The sequence below is a fragment of the Anopheles coluzzii genome, chromosome 2 (genome assembly GCF_943734685.1).
Source record: "Anopheles coluzzii chromosome 2, AcolN3, whole genome shotgun sequence".
Taxonomy (NCBI): domain Eukaryota; kingdom Metazoa; phylum Arthropoda; class Insecta; order Diptera; family Culicidae; genus Anopheles; species Anopheles coluzzii.
This window is the reverse complement of record NC_064670.1, coordinates 14,813,496-14,833,248: the sequence shown is the minus strand read 5'-3', so window position 1 is coordinate 14,833,248 and position 19,753 is coordinate 14,813,496. Positions and strand designations below refer to the sequence as shown.

Genomic DNA, 19,753 nt, shown 5'->3' with positions numbered 1-19,753 from the left:
TTCTTTCCCGTGCTTTCTGCCTTTGAGCCAGAGAGAATAATTACCCGTTACGCTCCTCTTTACTGTATGGGTTGATAGTTTCTATTTTGTCTTGCGTTTTTTATCCCTCCCCGTGCAAACACGCTCCGGTCAGTCGACCGATATGACCGTTTGATTCTTCGCCTTGTTCGAGGCGTCGTACGGTGCGATCGCATCGTCCACGGTGTCCGGTTGCGCTGTATCCGCCGCCACCGAAATCATGTCCAGCATACCCTGCAGGTTCAGGAACTCCTGCACCAGCTGCTCCTCCGTCTGCAGCTTGTTCGCGAGCGTCACGAACGCTTTGCCCACGATCGTGCCGGCAAACTTTTCGAGCGAATCTTCGTACACGTCCAGCAGAATGTTGCCCGCGTCGATCAGCACGGGCGTGAACCGATAGTCGCCGATGTGGCGCGTGAGAAAGTTGATGAAGTGCACCAACGACTCGGGCGAACGATCGTCCAGCGCCCGGTGCAGACCCTTCCGCCGGATTAGCTCCTTGATGAGGGCCACGGTTTTCTCCGGCCACATTCCCCTTACCTTGGCCGCCATGACCGCATCCAGTGCCTTCTTGTACTCGTACTTACGCAGTGCCCGATCGTGCCCTTCGTAGCGCACGAACTTGAACTCCTCCACCTGCTGGTCGGCCGGCTCGAAGATGTGCTGGTGGTGGCCCTTGCGCACCCGCTGTGTCGGCTGCTCGTCCCGCGGATCGCCCTCGCGCCGATAGATGGCGATCAAACCGTCCACCATGCCCGTCACGAGCGTGTCGTCGTTCTTCGAGATGCCGAGGCTCAGAATCGCGTTCGAGCTGTCGATCGTGTGCACCACCTGGTAGGTGGCTATGTCGTACACCTTCACGTGCCGGTCCAAGCTGCCGGAAAACAGACGCTTGCCATCGCTGGCCAGCTGCAGGCAGGTGACCGTTTTGTGGTGCTGGGAGAGCTGGGCCAGCTGCCGGCCGCCGGACAGGGCATCGTATACGTTCACCGAGGTACCGCCGGCACTGATGAAGATGCCACCGCTCGGCAGAAACACCAACGACTCTACCGGCTGCCCGTGGTCCACGGTCATGACGCACTCTTTCACACGCGTATCGTACATTCGGATTTTACGGTCATACCCACCGGACAGGATTATGTTCGGGCTGACCGGGCTGGTGCAACCGGCCCGTATGTAGTCCTCGTGGCCGGTGAACGTGTGCAGATGGTTTTCCGTCGCAATATCCCAGTACCCGACGGTACGATCGTCCGAGAAGCTCGCTACATGGTGTCCGTCCGCGGTAAAGAACGTGCGATGCACCGGAGCCTTGTGACCCTCGAAGTATCGTAGGATCGTGCGCGTGGTCACATCGAACAGGCGCACTTTGCCGAGTTCGTCGCCCGCCACCAGCAGATTGCCATCCTTGCGAAACGATCCGCCGTGGGCTGCCTCTTGGAACTTTGTTATGTTTTTCACCACGAGCTTTGTAATGGGGTTGTAGATCTGCACGCGGACCGAGGCAGTCACCGCGAACAGGTACGGTTCTACCGGACAGAAGTCGATGTAGTCGATGGCACCGAACTCTTTTACCAGTGTGGGCACCTAGCCAGGGATAAGATACCACATTAGTATACGCTAATACAGCGGTGGGTGAGATGCAGCTTTCAACTACTGCTAGCGACTTACCCCTAGCTTTTTCCAATATATTGTGTCCGGCGACAGTACCGTCGCGGTTTTTGCGTAGATTTTACTATCGGTTTTCTTGAATTGAGACATTTTAACTGCACATGAAATAAACTTTTTTTACTGTATCGGCACCTACGCCAGCACGTGCGTTCGTTTGACGTTTGTTTGTTTATCTGGTTTGTTTACAAATTGCGCTGAACAGGGACGCTGAACGGTCATGAAACTATCGAGTAATGTGATTTTTTTTGTTATAATTATGTTTAATTAATAATTTCACTCATCCTGCAATCAGATATAATGCAAATGAAATACACAATCATCTGCCGCAGCGATTTGAAACTCAATAATCACCCGATAATTGTTGCACATAATGATATTCGGCCACGAATATCGAGGTCCGAGCCCTCTGTCCAGATTCCAACTGCTAGAATAGCACTTTTCGTGCAGTTTTGCTCGACCGCTGTCATCTGTTGTCATTGCGTGCCAAACGTAAACACTCGCTACGTCATACGCAAAATCGCAACAAAAGTAGCAGATTGCTTCCATTGCTGCTGCTAGTTTTCGGAACAAAACAGTAAAATGGTACGTTGAATACGTGCAAACATACCCGTTTGTAAGTGTGTACTGATTCCAATCCTTTCCACAGAGTGCGATATTCAACTTTCAAAGCCTTCTTTCCGTTCTGCTGCTGCTGATATGCACCTGCACGTATCTTCGGTCGCTGTTTCCCAGCATTGTGGATCGAAATAAAACCGGGTAAGGAATGTATAAAACTCGCAAAACACAACGCCAGAGATTAAAACGCTCAAGCACTAATCACAAACGCTTATTTTGTATTGTAGTATGCTTGGACTGTTCTGGAAGTTTGCCCGAGTAGGCGAAAGGAAATCACCGTACGTTTCGTTTGCGTGTCTCGTGATGGCAGTTTCGATATTATTTTGGTCTTAACGTGTAATTATTGTACGAATGTGTGAAAAACGAATGGGTGAAATGATGCATTTCAATGAATAAAGTTTATGTATACAAATTATTTCCAATCAATGTATGTAGGCAGGCCTTTTACGATTGGACTGTCTGCAGATGATCGCCAGATTCTATAATACCCGCCCTAATATATGTACATGTTTGAGTTTAGTCGTATTTATTATTTTAAATTTTCTCCCATATAAATAAAATTATTTTACCAACTTAAACTCCTACGAAAAAAAAAATGAAAGATCTATTTTATTTCTCCTTTCGACAACTCGAGCCCGTGGCAGTGCTCGAATCGAGTACGCGCCTGTCACTGTCATTTCACATTCCTGGAAAAACATCAAACTCAGCCCGTTTCATTCACTCTCGCTGGTGGCACTCGCTCTTCCCCCAGCTGCTAAACAATAATATTGTGTGTGCCACAATTGCTTTTTAATCCAGCCCGGAGAGCTTTTTTCCATCAACTTCCATCGCTGTCGTCGTTTCAGAAATAGCTGGCGAAAAAAGTGCGTCGTTCAGCGCCGTACGTAGCAGCTCGTATCTTTTTTTTTGTTGGTTGCCACCCCGCCTGAGCAATAGTTAGCAACAGTGCAAGAAGCAATAGTGGTAGCAATTTTTTGTCGTCGTCGTCGTCGTTGTCGTGGTGTCGTGGTGTCGTGGTCGTAACCAATCTCTCGCGCTGTACCGAGGTCGGTGTGTGCAGCAGGAAGTTTCGGTGTGCGGGAAAGAACTTGCTCTCGGTGCTTGCCCGTAGCAAAGTCTGTGTACCTTCTTTGTGTGAAACTGTGCGTGCTGTGACTGCCAGCCATTGTGTGAAGCGGGGAAAGGTCGTGCGTGTGCGTGTGTGTATGGTGTAGTTCTAATTCCGCGGCTGTGCATGGTGTGAAAAGCGGAAATTCGCGATGACTATCAAACCCGTGGTCAATCAGAAAAGTGCTAAAGAGGAAACGCAGGAGGGCACGCCTCAGAACGTGCACGGTGTGGGGAATGCGGGCGTCCGTACGTCGCACCGTAATGTGGTGCTTAATCAGCTGTCGTCATCGGAATCGCAGGTAAATATTGGCTCGTCCGGGTGTTTCCTTTTACCCCTCCATTATTGTCAAACCTGCCCCACCTCCGCTATGGGGCGGTGGAAGGGAGGTTAAAAGTGTCCCCCAACCCACACCTGCCCAGCAGCACCCGTACAAGCCTTTTTGGAATGCATGTGTAGCGAAGCAATATGTGTGTCACGCTTATGTTTCTTTCTTGCCCTGTTCCTTCCTCTCTGGTTCTCTGTTTTCTCCACAGGCACTGCCAAGGGAAAAACGGGTGCTAACACCGCACAGCTTCGACAGTGACAGCGTAGTACGTCATCGTAGGAGCCCACACAAAAAGTAAGAAAATTATCACCGTACACCGACAGTAGTGCCTTCCCCCACCCTACCGATGCTTTATGTACGTCCACCCCGAACCCCCCCACCCTCGACTCGACGGAAGAAGGTACAGCTTTATCGGGAAATCGGTCCTCCCACGGGTGGAGTGGGACGAGTATGCTGCTCAACCGTAGTATCGATTTCCAATGCCAATGTTCTTTCCAAATGGCGTCGCCGTGTGGTCGTCATCGTCGTCATGTTGTGTGCGTGCGTGATGGTTGGGGAAGGGGTGCATACTTTTGTTTTTTGCACCCCAAAAAAGCGTTGCTTTGATTGGACGGAAATTACTCCGTTCGGCGTTTCGGCCATGTTTGTAAGGTTCCGATTGCAAACGAATCTCTTCCCCCTTCATCCCATCTTCCAGCGCACAGTGCTTTGATGTGTGGTTAAAGGGAGGACGCTTCCATGAGACCCACCGTCACGGTTTATTGCCGCACAGGGATGATGCAGTCTAATACATACTAATTCCGATTGCAAGAAGAAGTAAACCTGCACCAAGATGGCACTTGAGATCGGTGCCGAACTCGAAGAACGTGCTACGGGCGAAACTGCAGCGTGCGCCGTGGCGTGCTTCTATTTTTCTTTACCCCTCGGTATTCCTTCGCATCCTGTCGTCGCTTTATTTGGACTGGCGTGAAAACAGATCTGGCTTTTCGCCTACCCCCCACCACCCATATGCATTGTCTTGCGAGATTCGGCGGATCTTTGAAGAGGAAGAGGAGGAGGAGGAGGAGTAGGAGTGACTATTTTTAGGTGTTGACCTCCGCTCTCTTCTGTGTCGCTTCTTCCCTTCTGGCCCCGTATGGTTTGTGTGTGTCGCCTGCCGTGGCCTCAGAGCGTGTGCCCGTACTATGATTTATGTTAGTTTGTTTATTTTTTGTTCCTGCTATTACCACTGAAACAAAAAAGCATCCTCAATCCCAATGCTACGCTTGGGGGATGGGGCGGTTTTTTTCTGGAATGCTGGTTTTATGTTCTTCTTTGGTTATTGAACGGTTTAAAATGTTTAAAAATATTACCGTATATTCGAGATTCGAGATCATGATCGTTTTCTTTGCAGCAAATGTCATGCAAACGTCAAAGCGAAACAGTGAAAGAAGCAGATTAGAAAGTAAACAAAATTCCACTACCGTTTCCTCTTCTTTTGCCGGCCAAATTAGGAGGATGCTTGCATTTTTTTTCCTGGAACTTGACGATGGAATTCGAATACTAAATTTTAGACTGAACTTTGTAACTAAGTAGATTTAATTAAATTTTTAAACTAAGTTATTGCTTAATTTGAACAAAACTAGTACTGAAAAGCTAGTTGTAAATTAACTAAATATACCAAAATACTAAACCCATCATTTTCTACTTCTAGTCTTGGACGTCTAAAGCGTGACCATTACCACAAGCGTGAAAGCCGCGAACGGGAAAAGGCAACCGGTTCACCCAGCTATCACCATCATGTGGTGCTGCAACCGTCTGCCAGCGGCAAAAAGCAGTCCACCGCCTGCTCCAGCACACTGGCCAGTGCGGCGGGCGGTGGTCGATCGCCCAAAAGCACCCACCAATCCGGCGGGGCAGGTGGATCGCTGCTAAACAGCCACCAGGCTGTGGTGGGCAGTCCGGGAGCGTCCGGTGTCGATCTGAACGCGGTGCTGGAGGAGGTCCGCTCGGGGTACAACAGTGGCGATGAGTATATCGACTCGAAGGACGCGCAGCTGACGGCGGACGAGTGGAAGAAGCGCGACGAAGCGTTCGCGAAGGTCCTGTCCGAGCGGGGCTTCATCCTGCACGAGATGGAGGAGGACGGCGCGTGCCTGTTTCGGGCGATATCGCTGCAGATCTACGGCGATCAGGAGATGCACGAAGCGATCCGCCAGCAAACGATGGACTACATTGTAAGTAGGAGTGGGATCAACTGTGGGGAACTGTGCAGCGATCGGTGTGGTAATGTACATCCCGTCGTTCTTTTCTGTTTTGCAGTATCAAAATCGCGAATATTTCGCACAATTCGTTACCGAAGATATCGCCGATTACGTCGAGCGAAAGCGCGCCAATCACGTGCACGGCAATCACATAGAAATTCAAGCAATGTCGGAAATGTACAACCGTTCCGTGGAACTGTATTGCTATCAAACAGGTAAGCAGGACGCAGAGGAGGAATATTAATAACCTTTCCCCATGGATTAACAACCTTTCCCTTCGCCGTTACAGAACCTACCAACATTTTCAACTCGGATCAAATCAACAATGGCAACGAACCGTTCCGGCTGTCCTACCAGCGCAGCTCGCACTACAACGCCATCGTCAACCCGTACAAAGCGTCCGTCGGCGTAGGGCTCGGCCTGGCCGGCTACCGGCCGGACGAGCTCGACATCAAGCAGGTGGCGGACGCGGTGCGCATGAGCGAGGAGCTCGAGATCGAGAAGACGATGCTGGAGGACAAGCTGAAAACGACCGACTGGGAGGCAACGAACGAAGAGATTGAGGAGCAGATTGCCCGCGAATCGTACGCCCAGTACTGCCGGGAGGCGCGGCTCGGGGCCGGCGGTGGCTCCAGCCAGAACAAAAGCACCAGCAGCACGATCACCTCGACCGAAATGATGGCCGCCTGTGCCAGCGGGTCCCAGTCGGCTTCCTCGTATCTGCTCGAGCTTCGCAAGTCGCCGCCGTCGGCAAGCCATGGCAACCAGCAGCAGGCGCCCATTTCGTCCGGCATGGGCAGCGATCGGGGTGCCTGCTCGTCCAGCTCCAAGAATAGCTCGTTCGAGCTGGACTGCTGCTCGTCCTCGCCGTCATCCTCCCAGCAGCATTACTACTACGGAAGCGGCGCAAGCTCGAACGGCAATGGCGCGGGAAGCAACAATAATAGCACCAGCTGCAGCAGCGAATGTAACCGGCGGAAAAAGCGTAACATTAACTCACCGTAAGTGCTCGCCCCCGGTCCATCTGCTCCGTGCGTGTGTGTGTGTGTGCGTGTGGCATTATTATCAACTAACGCATTCAGTTTTCAACTCAATTTGCCCAACAGGATCGAGAAAACGAACAGCGCAGAAACGAAAAAGTGCAAAGCGAACGGCAACCGTACATCCAGCACATCCTCGAACAGTCCACGCCGTTCCGAAAGCCCTGCTGAAGGTAAGGGATGCAACAAGGGTTGTGTTTGTGCTGCAAACAGATCAAATGAATGTTTCCTTCATTGCAGAAAAATCCCCCACACCATCTCCACCGAGCACGTCGAGCACAATGCCACCTCCGGCCAGAGACGGCACGGAGGAGGAAAGCAGTAGCAGTGGTAGTGGTGGTGCTGGTGCAAGTGCCCTCTTTCCATCGTCCCTAACACCATCGACGGGAGCAACGCGCGACGAAACGCCAATGTCCGAGTTTTATCAGTCCCTGCTCGAGTCTTCCTACACAGACGATGGTAGTGAGTACATTCCATTTGAGCCCTACAAACGCCAAACAACACATCGTCCCCATTCCCAGTGCCCCAGAGCTAACGTACAGTCGACATTCTTTCAGGCTTCGGACAGCTGTCGGAACGGGAAATGATCCAGAAAGCGCTCGAGGAGTCGGCGATGGATTTTGTGAAGCGCGGCGACAACTCCAAAGCTTTCCAGGAGGATAAGTACGGCACAACGGACGAAGAGTACGATTCCCCATCGCCGTAAGCGTGTGCGGGGAAAATGGAGTGTGACCAGCTGTTTTGGGGGGAGAAAGCGTCCTGGGGCGTGTCGTCTGTTCCCCTCTTCCGGTCATCGAATGTACATTTTAAATCAGGTGGTTTTAGGTTAAAACCGGGAAAAAAGAATGGCGTGTGTTGGTCGTCAAACAGGTGTCGCACACAACATACACACAGCTATATTATGCACATACACTACACAGCAGGGATACAGAGAAGATACACAAAACACACGCAGCCAAACACAATGCACTTGTCTGCGATTTACTCTAATTTTTGTCTTGTAGGTTGATAAGAGAGAATGCGTCGTTTTTTTTCTCTCTCTCTCTTTAGGATATTTAACGTTTGGCTATAGCTTATGATGGTAAATTGTGTTCTTTGCTTATTTGTTTCTTTTCTCCCTTTTTTTTTGCTACTAACAATTAAAAGTGATCGTCACACACACACAAAAACACACATGCCAACACACTTGGGGCATAACGTACTGGGGACGGATCGCCCGTGTGTAATGATAGAGCTGCAACCGGAAATGGAATGTTGTTGGATATGCCAATCAAAACAGAAAAATGAAAAGAAGAAAAACGGGCACGAGGAGACCCGCACCACGCAAAACCACCCACGTATGCAATTTAGTGCGTAATTTATGTGTAACTAACTAATTTAAGGGTACCGCTGTACATTTCCCGCTGAAAACACAAGGCGCACGCATTTTACGCTTCGCGTCTCCTAACGGTATCGTTGCAACGTTGTACAAAGTAGAGGATAGTGTGACTGTGTGAGTGCAGGGCATGGCAGGGACGAGTTTTTTTTTTAATTTTTGTTCATTATTGTTCTCCGATGATGTGAACTTTTCGTTAGCGTTCGTGTCCGCTCCCTACAAGACATTATTAAGCGGGCAAAATGCGTAAAGATCGGTTGCGGCGTTTGCAGCATTCAAACTAGATTCTGTTTCTATGTATGAGTGTGCGTGTGTGTGTTTGTGTTTTAAATCGTCAAGAGTGTTCCTCTTATAAGATTAGCACAGTTTTACACTTGCAACAACACTACAACAGAAATTTACACCACGGGGGAACACACTCGAAGGTTTGGGAGGGCGCGTGGTTCGTGTACCTATAAGTATAACATTTTCAAAATTCTCTTCTAACGCTCTAAACCAAGACAAAACGAGGGAGGAGGAACAAATAAAAGTGAACATAATAAAAGTATCATAATTAATAAAATGCAAAGTGATGAATTAGGATTGAAATGCAAAACACGTGGTATATGTAAATTACAGAGAGTTTGCGAAATAGTCCTCTGTCTTTTTTTATAGTTTCTTTCTTAAAATCAAGGCCCTCAAGCCATCCCCCTAGGACGCATCTTGCTTCATTTTGATTCATTATATTTCCTTTTTTTATATTATCTATGCACTGCTCGTCGCGTCATAACTTAAACATACTGACTCGTGAGGTTGTGGTACGTTTCGTTTGCTAGCAGCTAGTGTCCGAGTACGCAAACACGGGTGAAAATGCGTTAAAATACGTAAGAAAACAGAAAAGCAAATGCACAAGAACAAGAAGCAGGTGGGAGCAGTAGGAGTTTGGCTGGAAAAGGAACGTGGAAACAGAACGGAACGGATGTTCACGGAAAGCTAGTGTGGATCTGGGTGGTTTCGAAACCAAAAGGCGGAGTAGTAGCACGAGAGGTACGAGTGGTTCGAGAGAAAACGTTTGAACACTTTCTAGACAAACTCGTAACCGATGCCAAACTGGAACCCTTTCACTACCCGATCGCCCGCCTCGTACGAGAGCGGCTGGCAGTAGTTGAACTCGATGCGCGCCTTCTGGCCCATGCGGAACGCGATGCCGATTCCTGCCGTGCTGCGCAGTTTGTCTGCAAGAAAACAATGAAAAAGTTCAATGAAAATGTGTGCACTTGCACTTAATCCTGTCGTCGACCCAGCAGCCGCGAACCACACCTACCCGTGGTATAAGTATCGCACGTGCCGATATTGTAGAACGCATGCGTCCGGAACAGATTACCGAACCCGCCAAAGTACTGGTTGAAGGGTAGCGGGCTCCACAGATGCAGCCCCGTCGCCCAGTACGATCGACAGCCGGCCGCAATGCCGTCGCGCCGCGGGCAAGCACCGGCCAGCTCGAAGCCGCGCAACGTTTGCGGACCGCCGGGGAAAAACAGTTGATTGATCGGTAGCGATTCCTTGCGCTTGTCCTGCAGTATCGCACCGATCCGACCGCACAGCTGCACCGAGGCGCCGAGAAACAGTGGCACGTTCAGCTCGGCATGCAGCTCCTGCCGTACGATGCCGAGCTGGGACAGGCGGCTGCCGATCAGCTCGGCCGTGCCCTTTGCGTACACGCCGCTCGACGGAAACACGCTATCGTCCCGACCCTCGTACTGGCCAATGTAGCGGAAGGTAGACACTAGCCGGGGTCCGCAATGTTCGCGCACGAAGAACGGCGTCTGCTTGTCGAGCGCAAACAGCTCCTTCATGCCCAGCTCGTACTGGAGGCTGTTGCTGAAGCCGAGCGACGGGATGGCGAAGGAAAAGTCGAGCAGCGCACCGTTGTCCTCGAGCCGATACTTGGACCAGGGATGGGGCGATGCATTCCGGAACACGGTGATGGAGGTTCTGGAACATCGGAAAAGGGAAGCATCAGGTTACCAGCTAATCTCGGAAACCATTGTCCATCATACTTACTCTGGCTCATAATCGCCCACGGCCGTATGGTAGAAGGGTTTGGTGAGCTTAATATTCACCACACTGTTGCGCACGTAGCTGCGGCTTAGGTTTAAGCTGAGCCGTTCGCCACGTCCAAACAGGTTCGGCGTGACCAATTCTGAGGGAAGGGAGCGAAAGAGCAACAACAAACACGATTAAAACGATTATGAAACGGTACACCAATCATCTGTCCTACCGGTGGTAGCAGCTCCATCGTTTTGGCCAACCTCCACACCAACGTTGCCAGTGATGCGGGACAGCTCCTCGCCCGTGAACGTGACCGTGTACCCGTTCTTGGACGCTCCCTCGCCCTTGCTCGTATCGATCGAGATGCGCAGGTTCTTGTAGATGCCTAATCGGAGCAGATCATCCTTGACGCTAAAATCCGAAACGGACAAAACGAAATGTCAATATACACACACTATGAGACAGGTACGTGCGGCCACCAGTACTTTGCCGTCTCCACGATAACGTCCTGAAAGTTTTGCGCCTTGAACAGGTGACGTGCCGCCCGCTGTACGTAGTCGTCGTGCGTCCGCTGCAGCCCTGCTATGTACACCCGGTCCACCCGTGCCTTGAAGCGGGTAAAATCCGGCTCCCGGCGACCTTCCTGGGACGGTTCTGCCTGTTGAAGGGGAAAGACGGGACAGACATTAGCCATTAGCCATGCAAGAAGGTGTCAGTGGGCACATTTCTCCCGGCCGCGGATCATCACCACGGAACCGGGGGGAGAAGGTTCCGCTTACCCTGGACGTTCCGCCTCCCATGTTATGTAATGTGTCCGGTGGTCTTTTTCGGTTTCGGTTGGTTGCACGCACTGGACGGGGAGTAGCTTTGCTACCGTGCACACTAATTTACAATGAAACGGGTTTAATTTCGTGCGATAAAACGCCTAATAAAGAATCATGCTGCTTTTAGGTTGCGCCAACAATAAACAACGAATGGATGACGACAGACAGGACGCGTGAATTGCAATGCTTCATTGAGCGGGTAAATATGACGTGTTAATTGTTGTACTACCTGATGAAATTAGCTTAAAATTACAGTTTTGTGACTTAGAATTATTATGAAAAAGAAAACTGCATTTAATGTGATTGTTTTTCTGAAAAATAGAAATTAAATCGCATTGCAAGTTGTTGATGATTGTGTGTACACGCCCTGTGTCAGCTGTCCTTCTGTCTGTTTGACAGCTTTGAGTGCATCGTTGGTCCACCACTAATGACAACTTGTGAAAATAATTTTAAAATAATATTTACTTTTGAGGGGAAGATTACTATAAAACAATTTGCTAAAATAATGTAAATGATATACACAAACAAATACATGTTTTGCAACGATGAACGTTAAAGAACAGCGCTCGCAGACAGATTTGCCGTTCGGTCAAAAGAGTTGTAACTGACAAGGGTGTTCTATACCTTTGGCGCTGTGCAATGGTGCTAATGAAAAGTGAACAACTGATAAATCTAGTTTGGTTTGATAATGTTTTACATCTACAATTTTTTCCATCACTCTTTCTGTATGTTGGAGCTCAATAAAGAAAGGGAATTTATTCACACAGCATAAATCTGCAACTCATCTACCTAAATTCGACAACAACCATGACCACGTGGTTGTAACGGATTATTTTAAATCCATGCAACAAGTTTCTGCACAATTGAATGCCAGGAAAAATGCATTTCATACAGGGTTCTTGCATATGCGTACATTTCAAGAAGTGTTCATCAGAAAAATGCAATATCATAACATTGAATGTCGATTTTATTGAGAAAAGATGGACAGTTCAAAAACTACATGACAATTTGAACTAATTTCCCTTTGTAAAGAGAACACATGTATGGCCCATACCCAACCTCCAAGAAGATGCAAAACTTACAACACATGCATGTTGGATTTACTTAAATTCAGTTGATTTTATTTGAAAACGGATTGTTCGAAAAAGAAAAACATAAAAAATTACAAAACTTATTGCATTGCGCAATACAACATGATCGTTTGTCTGCACCGGAAAGATGTGGGATGATGAAGAGAGGGAACAAATGAGCGAGAGGGAGAGAGGGAGAGAGTAACGACCAGGTTGAGATGTAGCTCAAAAGAAAGAAAAATCACAAGAGAACATCGAGGAGTCTTCATTTGTCATGGTACATCCTTCTTACAGGGAAGCCTGTAGTAGAACTCTCATGTCCGGTTGTAGTAATCTACTGTTTTTCCACTACTGTACTACTGCACCTACGAAAGGTGAAACCTAGCTTCTATCTCTCTCTCTTTTTTCTCATATACGCTCTCCTTCTATCATAGTTTCTGTTGAAAATTACAGGATTGTGATGTTTTATGCTGTATTTTTGTTTGTTTGTTTGTTGTTTATCGTTTGCATCTTAGTGCGTTTCCTCTCCCGATAAATATATACTTCTAATATCACAAACTTGACTAATGGTTCATATACTGCTTGCTGTTACTGTCGAGGATCAATCTATGTCGTGTTGGGGTGGGGGGGACGAAAGCGGATCGGTGATGTAAAGGGTAACAAACACAAAAAAATATATATAAAAAAGAATTTGTAAGGGAGTTTTCGATTTTTGTTGTGTTTTTTTTTGTCTTCTTTTTTCAGTGGTTATGTTATTTGAGGATCATCTTTTTTCATCTTTTTCTTCAAACACTGTTCGCTTCGCTACTGCTTAGGATAGGAGCATGCTCGTATGCTAATTGATTAAGATGGTTACTGTAGTGGCCGGCCCGTGGCGATCACTTAGTTCTTGGCTGACTGCTCCGAGGTCGACTCGGGGGCAGTCTTGATCTCGGGGTACTCCAGCTTCGCGCCCGGCTCGCAGGTGAACGTCGGGCAGCAGGCCGGGAACGGGGCCGTCTTGTTGGTCTTCTCCGTGTCCAGCTTGCACTTGTCGTTGGCCAGTGGCAGCGGGCCGCAGTCCTCTACCAGCTCGAGCAGGCTGCAGTATGGGGTAGAGAAGCGGGGATTGGTTAAGTAGAAAGTTGTGACTTGAGCAACATCAAAGCCGTGCCAAACTTACCGTGGCTGAGCATCGTCCGACAGCACGCAGGTGGAACGACCGCAGAACGGAGTCAGATCCCAGTACTGGCCCGGCTCGAAGGTGGCACACTTGGTCGAGGCGAAGCACATGCCGGGGAAGTCTGCAATTGTACACAAACGTGGGAAGGGATTGAGTAAAACGGTTGAAGATTTCATTTTTGTTTTACAATAACATAAAAAATACGGACCGAAACAATGTCTCAAGATGCCGGACACACGCATCGTTAGGCGCACGAAGCTTCCCAAGGAAATCCAACCGGTTTTTGGAAAACAATGCGCAAAGGAAAGCAAAACGCGCAAAAGGGAAAGAACAGCAATACTACCAACATTTTGGCACACTAATGATCGCATCAAAAAACTGGTTTCCGGTGTCGCTTTGCCACGAAGATCTATTTCTGGAGGGACGGTCTTTATTCTTCCCCCCCCGGGGAAATCCCACAGCGAATCCACGCCCGCAACCATTACCTTCACGCATGCAAGAGCACGCCGCGTGTGCGCAGCAAGAACGACAATAGCTCGTCTTTCATGTCCACCGTCCAAACCAAGCACACCAGGGGGGGCATTGGCTTTTATGGGGTTCCCAAAAAAGTGTGCCCATCGGACTGGACAGTTTAGCAAAACCATTTCGCGTGTCGCAATCCAATGATATAATATGCAAATTTGGCACCATTACACCATTACGCCCGGAGAAGAAGGCTTGCTTGCTCGGTTCAGTTTGGGGCTGTCCGGGTCCCCCGCGGATGAGTTCAGGTTTCAGGTTGGTTGCATACACGAGCAGCATATGACTCATGCGCGTGCAAACATTGAAATGCCGCTGGATGCTGGAGAAATAAGAAATAAGGCCCCCTCTTGGCCCCGTTGGCGGTGTGAAAAGTGGCAGCAACTTATGTACCTTTCCGCAAGCCATCCATTTACGGCTGTACCGGGAGTACAAGCTTCCGTGCAGGGGTACGTGTATCCGATCGTTGCATAACGCGAGTCGCGCGAAAGTGAACTTTGTGCGAGCAAGATTGAATGTCGGAAAGATCGCGAAGCGAACGAACTGGAAATGGGGAAGTGAGACCTAAGAGTGGAATGATCCCATAAAACACATCCACACAAGCAGCTCCCTTCACTTCTGGCGCACGACTTGGCACGTACGACATTTGCAAGCTTGTCGAGCGCACTCGATCCTCGATAATCTCGATCAACTTCATCCACCCCGCTCTCGGTGATCCCCTGGCTGGCAAATCACTGCACGCTGTTGCCACTGTGTTGCAGCCACTCTCTGCTGGCCTTCGACCACGGTCGCGAAGAGATCGTACGAGAAGGGGATTACCGCAATCCACCCCCTCCCTCGAAGCCCCGTTTCGAAGCTGGTGTACGTTTTTTTTTCACGCTCGGAATAGCAAATTAGCACACGGATCGAGAGAATGGTGGACATTTTTGTTGTTGTGCTAATGTGCTGCCCCAGCCACCGGCGTGCGTCCCAGCCGACTCTCTGATCGCCGCCCGATCAATATCACCTTGACAGTGGCCGTCCACACAGTGGTTGGTTTTGGTACGAACGGTAAACAAAGGCGTCATCATCGGACGCTTTTGTCAGCTGCTGTCGCCACCCATTGCCGATGCTAATTAATTAGTCAGCAGGGATTGGTGATTGTTGAGCTTTTCATGCCTTCCGAGGGCAGGGGGAATGGGATGGTGCATTAGAAGCGATACAGCAGTACAGTAGCAGTAGTTAGAAATCTGCCTGATGTTTTCAGCACTTTGTGTTTGGCGTTTGCAAAGCGAATGATATTGAGGGCGGTTTAGAGATCGCGGAAACACACACACACACGTGACTGCAGAGCAATGTTTGAATAGCACATATGAGTAATGTTACTTCCGTGCTAGTATCGAATGAAAAGCTGAACCATGAAATAGGAGTCAAAACAGCGCTTACAAATCACGCACAGTCATAGACGACGAACCTGGAGACCCTTACAAAGAGGCCTGCAACAAAAACGGTAGCTTTTTCAAATAGGAAGAAGAACAATTTTGTCTTTTTTTTATATCTTGCGCACCGTTTTTTGGTGACTCTTTTAACTGCACAGTAATGGGAAGAGTTGTATGCTTTAATGCTTTTACTTTATGATAAAAAGTAAGCAGAAAAATAGCTAGAAAAGCCATTGTTATAATGAAACCGTTGCTCAACTAAATAAGGAACGATTCACACTTGGATGAGTTTTATTATTTTCAACAATAAATCACCGTTGTACCCATGATCGTGCTTGTTGTCTTGAAGGATCGTCTCGAACATTCGTGGACAAGATCGTGCCCACAATGTAGCAACAATCGTAACGCACCGTTTAGCTACGGAAAGCTTACGAAACAGCACCCCCACGCGCCATCCGTGAAGCAAATAAAAAAACAACAACAACAATGAGGAAAGCAACCCAAGTACAAACTAATAATACGAATTAAATTGCCAAAGATTGCACACACCCATTGGAAAGTGAAAGGATCAACACACTCCGGATCCGGTTACCGGTGTACGGTTTTAACAACCGGGTACGAAAGGGGGGGGGGGGGGTGGGGGGCATGTTTCCTGCATTCAGACTGATCGGTGAAATCGATTAACGATCCGGTATAAATCTGTAACGCCCGAGCCAATACTACAGTGCGCAGAGGTGCAAAAGCAGAGTTCTGCTCTGGGACTCGCTTCCCCGAAAACCGTCCCAAGTACACCACAGCGTGTACGGGGGGGGTGTACGATCACCAACGATCCATTAGAGTGCGTTAATGATATTGTGCATGATTTACAAAGTATGACGGTTGGCGTTGCAACCGTAGATGCAGCAACACGTTCAGGGTCACAGTAAAGCGCAGCGGGGGGGTAAGTGGTTTATAAAACAATCATTCACACAGCCCACTGGTGCAGTCACTGCGAGTGGGTTGGGTTGATCATGGGAAGGGAAAACAAATACAAACACACAACACAACACAGTTACCATGAACCAAGCGTGTTTTTTTGTATATGCGCGGATGATGAACCGATGTGAGGTTGAAGACTCTGCGCGATGGCACAGCGGCATCAAATCGGCGTGAAATTATCCCCTGCAGCCCCTCCACAAACACAATGTTTCATCCGAATTTGTGGGGCGCTTCTATATTTTTTTTCCAGTGTCAATGCGTAACGGTTATGTTAATGTGCGCCGTGAGCATAGCACGCCATGACACAGTGCGTGCTAGCGACAAAAGAGACAAAACCGTCAAACCATCGTATTCGATTTTTACTTTTCACGTCGGACGGAAACGGTTGGCCCTGTGGTGGCACTGCTCTCTGCTCGCTCCGACAAGGAAAAGAAGCTTCCAGATCGGTTGCTGCGGACAACGGCAGCAATTATCTTACCGCAGAAGACGAACCCTGCTGCGCGGCCGGTTTCTGTGGCTCTCCTTTGTTCGTTAGGTGCAAATTAGCAGCAATGCTTTTATACACCGTTTTAAAACAGCACGGCACAAAATCGATCCTTCTGTATTTTTCCACTCCCCATCGGCTTGAAGGTGACACTGAAAACACACACACACACAGTGGACACAGTGCGCGGGGTGGACTTAATTAACCACAAAACCGGTGTAAGTAACGGCGACAGGTGATGGTGGTTTTCCCTTTTTGCTAGTCGGCAGACCAACCCTAACGATACTCTCATTTTCATATCCTTCTTGTTAGCTTGCCTTGCGCACTCTCCCATGACCACCCCTTCCCCCCACCCTGTTTCGGGTTGCCTGCGAGCAGGTTGTGCAGTTGTGGATAGAAATTTTAATCACCACCCTTGCAAAGCCTGGTAGGTAGCGCATTTTAGGCACGCACTTTAGGCCCACCCGTTAACAGGTTTGCAGCTGGTCAGTCATCAAAAACCCTCTCAGACCCATTGAAAGGTGTAGAAAGAGGGCTGGGGATGGTGGTGGTGGTGGTGTGCGAGGTAGTACCGTCGCCGCCCCAAAGGATCAGAACCGGTCCCTCAACTTCAATGCCAACAGGCAGACCGTACCGTACACCGCTGCTTTTGCTCTCAATACCGCATTCGCGCACTGTGAACCGTATGCCGCAACCCCAGCCTACTATGCTAACTGTCACTTTGGATTGTAGTGTACCAGTTCGCAGCGTACAACTGTTGTAAGGTTCCGCTTACGAGACGGAGCGATCGCCATCGCCCGCTCACACACAGCAAACAGCCTCGCCCCGATCACAGGCAGCGATCGGGAGGGTATGCTAAGGTAAGGTAGCATGTAAGTACTAACCCATGCGTACGCGGTGGCGAGCAAGTGCTGCTCGTTTAGACACAGTCGAACCGGTTTCGGGTTGCATTTTTGCGGGCGGCTTTGAAAAACAGAACCGCGCGACACACACTAAATCGTGATTGTTTTGTGAACGAACGCATGGCCGCGTCGGCCGCGTTGCACAATTGCTTGGCATGCGGCTCTGTGCTCGCGCGTGTGGGCCCACTGCTCAGTGAGCCGTGTGTCACCCGTGGAAAGCTTCTTGGTTGGAATTAATTCCCTCCAAAAAGGAGGACACACCGCCTGAAATGCTTGCAATCGTCGGCCGATTGGTAAAAGGGAAGGAAGGAACCATTGCAATCGCACCCTTGCGTAGCCGGCAAATGCGTCTGCCTGCGGAAACTTTACTCTACCGATTGTATCGACGTCTTTCGACAGCGTTGCTGTACGAAATTGCGCTGCTGGTATTGCATATCGATCGGCCAACCTCCCTCGAAGGTGTGGTACCATGTGCTAACCGTTCCGTTTCAGGGACGGCTCGAGGCAGGGCTGTTCGTCTTCTGCTGCTGCTGCTGCTGCGGGTGGTACAATGTACACACAAACACACTTTGGCCAATTGGGCAACGCAGCTATTGCATTGCACAAAAGTACCTCCCCGACTGCGGGGTGTGGCCCGCTGGGCGCGCGAATCAAAACCGATCCGACTCGGAGATGCGACATTGCGCCAACGACATTCCGCGTGTTCCGTCTGCTGGAAACAACGGCGCCGCGCTTTGCGCAAAACGGCAGATGAACAATTGGGTCGTCACACAAACACACACACACTTACCTCGCAGAACGTCGGCAGGGATGAGTCGCTTGTAGGTCTTTCCACCTTCGGCCGGGGCGGCGGCGGCGGCCGCATCTTTCGTGGCCGGAGCCTCATCGGCGGCCTGGACGTAGCAGAAGCTGAGGGCCAGCACGGCAACGACGGTGAACGAGCGCATCTTGGTGTGTGTGTGGGGGGGAAGGTGGCACGCACAGTAGATTCTATAATGATAGCATAGGCACAGAACGAAATTCGGGGAAGAAACAAACAAGAAAATGAATCAGTTGTAAAGGGGAGTTGGAACTTGCAAAAGAACACTTGCTGCAAACAGCACTACATAGCCTACTAATGGACTGATGCGCGTGTACTAAGAGTTTCGTTTAAAGTGAGCAAATATCTCTCTCTCTCTCTCTCTCTCTCTCTTGTTGTCGCTGTGGCTACATTGTGGTGTCGTTGATCAGATCATCCGGCATTATTTTTTTTTTGTACGAAGGGACAGGGACCACAACCACGTGCATGCGGGCAACTAGCGACCGCCCGACAGCGTGTGGTATGTTTTTGTGATTTTTATTATTTTGTTGATGCTACCAGTTGCGTCCATTGCTTTGTTAACCGTTTGAGCAGCCGATCCCGGAACAAAAAAAAAAAAAAGAAGGAACCAGATTCCCGTTTCCTCACCCCATCCTCAGCATTGGTAGTTGCGAGCGAGGGAACACACACAATTTTCTAATAAAAATTAATCAGCACACCGTGGGGCGCACGAGTTGTCCAAGTCCGGGCGACGCGAAAGTCACAGACAGTCACAACGACGACGCACAAAAAAACACACACATTCGATCGTGCAAAGGTAGGAGAGCTAGAACGGTTTGAGGATAGTGACCCAATAGATGCCCCTGTAAGGCATGAGAGCACTTCTAGCAAAACACAGCGCAAAAGTTAAGCTCAGCAACGAACAGATGTACTAAAAAACCTACTTAGAACACACTCAAAATGCTCGGAGAGACACACACACAAACACGCACGCACGCACGCCACACTGTACACTCAACACTGGCACCTTTGTACTGACCTGGCAAAGCGACGGTTAACAACTTTGGTCCAGTTGTGATTGGGGGGAGGGACAATCCCGAAACGGCTCGATAAACGAACGCACCACACGGATGGTTTGACGATGAATGACGCTGGCCGTGCGCGAGATTCG

At 49.3% G+C, this 19,753-nt stretch overlaps 5 protein-coding genes across 8 annotated transcripts; 2 read left to right on the top strand and 3 right to left on the bottom strand.

The window, feature by feature from the left end:
- Nucleotides 1–58: 58 nt before the first annotated feature.
- Nucleotides 59–1,865, bottom strand: LOC120949892 (U3 small nucleolar RNA-associated protein 15 homolog). The gene is made up of 2 exons (XM_040367476.2): nucleotides 1,687–1,865; nucleotides 59–1,602 (listed from the first exon to the last, which is right to left on the bottom strand). Exons 1-2 carry the CDS (start codon nucleotides 1,774–1,776, stop codon nucleotides 130–132), a joined length of 1,563 nt encoding a protein of 520 aa, XP_040223410.2. The 5' UTR covers nucleotides 1,777–1,865; the 3' UTR covers nucleotides 59–129.
- Nucleotides 1,866–2,149: 284 nt separating this feature from the next.
- LOC120947931 (protein kish) lies at nucleotides 2,150–2,716 on the top strand. The gene is made up of 3 exons (XM_040363766.2): nucleotides 2,150–2,268; nucleotides 2,333–2,442; nucleotides 2,529–2,716. The coding sequence occupies exons 1-3, from the start codon at nucleotides 2,266–2,268 to the stop codon at nucleotides 2,632–2,634; spliced, it is 219 nt and encodes a 72-aa protein (XP_040219700.1). The 5' UTR covers nucleotides 2,150–2,265; the 3' UTR covers nucleotides 2,635–2,716.
- A 276-nt stretch (nucleotides 2,717–2,992) lies between these two features.
- LOC120947928 (OTU domain-containing protein 5-A) lies at nucleotides 2,993–8,963 on the top strand. 4 transcript variants are annotated; one of them, XM_040363760.2, is made up of 8 exons: nucleotides 2,993–3,710; nucleotides 3,946–4,031; nucleotides 5,431–5,953; nucleotides 6,039–6,195; nucleotides 6,270–6,981; nucleotides 7,063–7,193; nucleotides 7,261–7,479; nucleotides 7,578–8,963. In XM_040363760.2, the coding sequence occupies exons 1-8, from the start codon at nucleotides 3,561–3,563 to the stop codon at nucleotides 7,724–7,726; spliced, it is 2,127 nt and encodes a 708-aa protein (XP_040219694.2). In that variant the 5' UTR covers nucleotides 2,993–3,560; the 3' UTR covers nucleotides 7,727–8,963. The 4 variants fall into 4 exon arrangements, with proteins under 4 accessions (XP_040219694.2, XP_040219697.2, XP_040219693.2 ...); XM_040363763.2 differs by having other exon boundaries at nucleotides 2,995–3,710; nucleotides 7,087–7,193; XM_040363759.2 differs by having other exon boundaries at nucleotides 2,995–3,710; nucleotides 7,261–7,482.
- On the bottom strand, nucleotides 8,060–11,550 carry LOC120947929 (SAM50-like protein CG7639). The gene is made up of 6 exons (XM_040363764.2): nucleotides 11,206–11,550; nucleotides 10,912–11,084; nucleotides 10,656–10,837; nucleotides 10,439–10,577; nucleotides 9,699–10,369; nucleotides 8,060–9,609 (listed from the first exon to the last, which is right to left on the bottom strand). Exons 1-6 carry the CDS (start codon nucleotides 11,224–11,226, stop codon nucleotides 9,458–9,460), a joined length of 1,338 nt encoding a protein of 445 aa, XP_040219698.2. The 5' UTR covers nucleotides 11,227–11,550; the 3' UTR covers nucleotides 8,060–9,457.
- A 794-nt stretch (nucleotides 11,551–12,344) lies between these two features.
- LOC120947930 (uncharacterized) lies at nucleotides 12,345–19,753 on the bottom strand. Its single transcript, XM_040363765.2, has 4 exons — nucleotides 19,622–19,753; nucleotides 18,574–18,773; nucleotides 13,483–13,603; nucleotides 12,345–13,401 (listed from the first exon to the last, which is right to left on the bottom strand). Exons 2-4 carry the CDS (start codon nucleotides 18,728–18,730, stop codon nucleotides 13,203–13,205), a joined length of 477 nt encoding a protein of 158 aa, XP_040219699.1. The 5' UTR covers nucleotides 18,731–18,773; nucleotides 19,622–19,753; the 3' UTR covers nucleotides 12,345–13,202.

Excerpts from the sequence above, each read along its gene's own strand:
- LOC120949892 (XM_040367476.2), bottom strand. The coding sequence starts at position 1,776 with ATGTCTCAATTCAAGAAAACCGATAGTAAAATCTACGCAAAAACCGCG. Across the intron at positions 1,603-1,686 it reads TATATTGGAAAAAGCTAGGG|GTGCCCACACTGGTAAAAGA; the intron begins GTAAGTCGCTAG and ends ATCCCTGGCTAG.
- LOC120947931 (XM_040363766.2), top strand. Across the intron at positions 2,443-2,528 it reads GTGGATCGAAATAAAACCGG|TATGCTTGGACTGTTCTGGA; the intron begins GTAAGGAATGTA and ends TTTGTATTGTAG.
- LOC120947928 (XM_040363759.2), top strand. The coding sequence starts at position 3,561 with ATGACTATCAAACCCGTGGTCAATCAGAAAAGTGCTAAAGAGGAAACG. Across the intron at positions 3,711-3,945 it reads TGTCGTCATCGGAATCGCAG|GCACTGCCAAGGGAAAAACG; the intron begins GTAAATATTGGC and ends TTTTCTCCACAG. Across the intron at positions 7,483-7,577 it reads TTCCTACACAGACGATGGTA|GCTTCGGACAGCTGTCGGAA; the intron begins GTGAGTACATTC and ends ACATTCTTTCAG.
- LOC120947929 (XM_040363764.2), bottom strand. The coding sequence starts at position 11,226 with ATGGGAGGCGGAACGTCCAGG. Across the intron at positions 11,085-11,205 it reads TGGGAGGCGGAACGTCCAGG|GCAGAACCGTCCCAGGAAGG; the intron begins GTAAGCGGAACC and ends CCCCTTCAACAG. Across the intron at positions 10,838-10,911 it reads GTTATCGTGGAGACGGCAAA|CGTCAAGGATGATCTGCTCC; the intron begins GTACTGGTGGCC and ends TTCGGATTTTAG.
- LOC120947930 (XM_040363765.2), bottom strand. The coding sequence starts at position 18,730 with ATGCGCTCGTTCACCGTCGTTGCCGTGCTGGCCCTCAGCTTCTGCTAC. Across the intron at positions 13,604-18,573 it reads CCCTGCCGACGTTCTGCGAG|ACTTCCCCGGCATGTGCTTC; the intron begins GTAAGTGTGTGT and ends GTACAATTGCAG. Across the intron at positions 13,402-13,482 it reads TCGGACGATGCTCAGCCACG|CCTGCTCGAGCTGGTAGAGG; the intron begins GTAAGTTTGGCA and ends CCCATACTGCAG.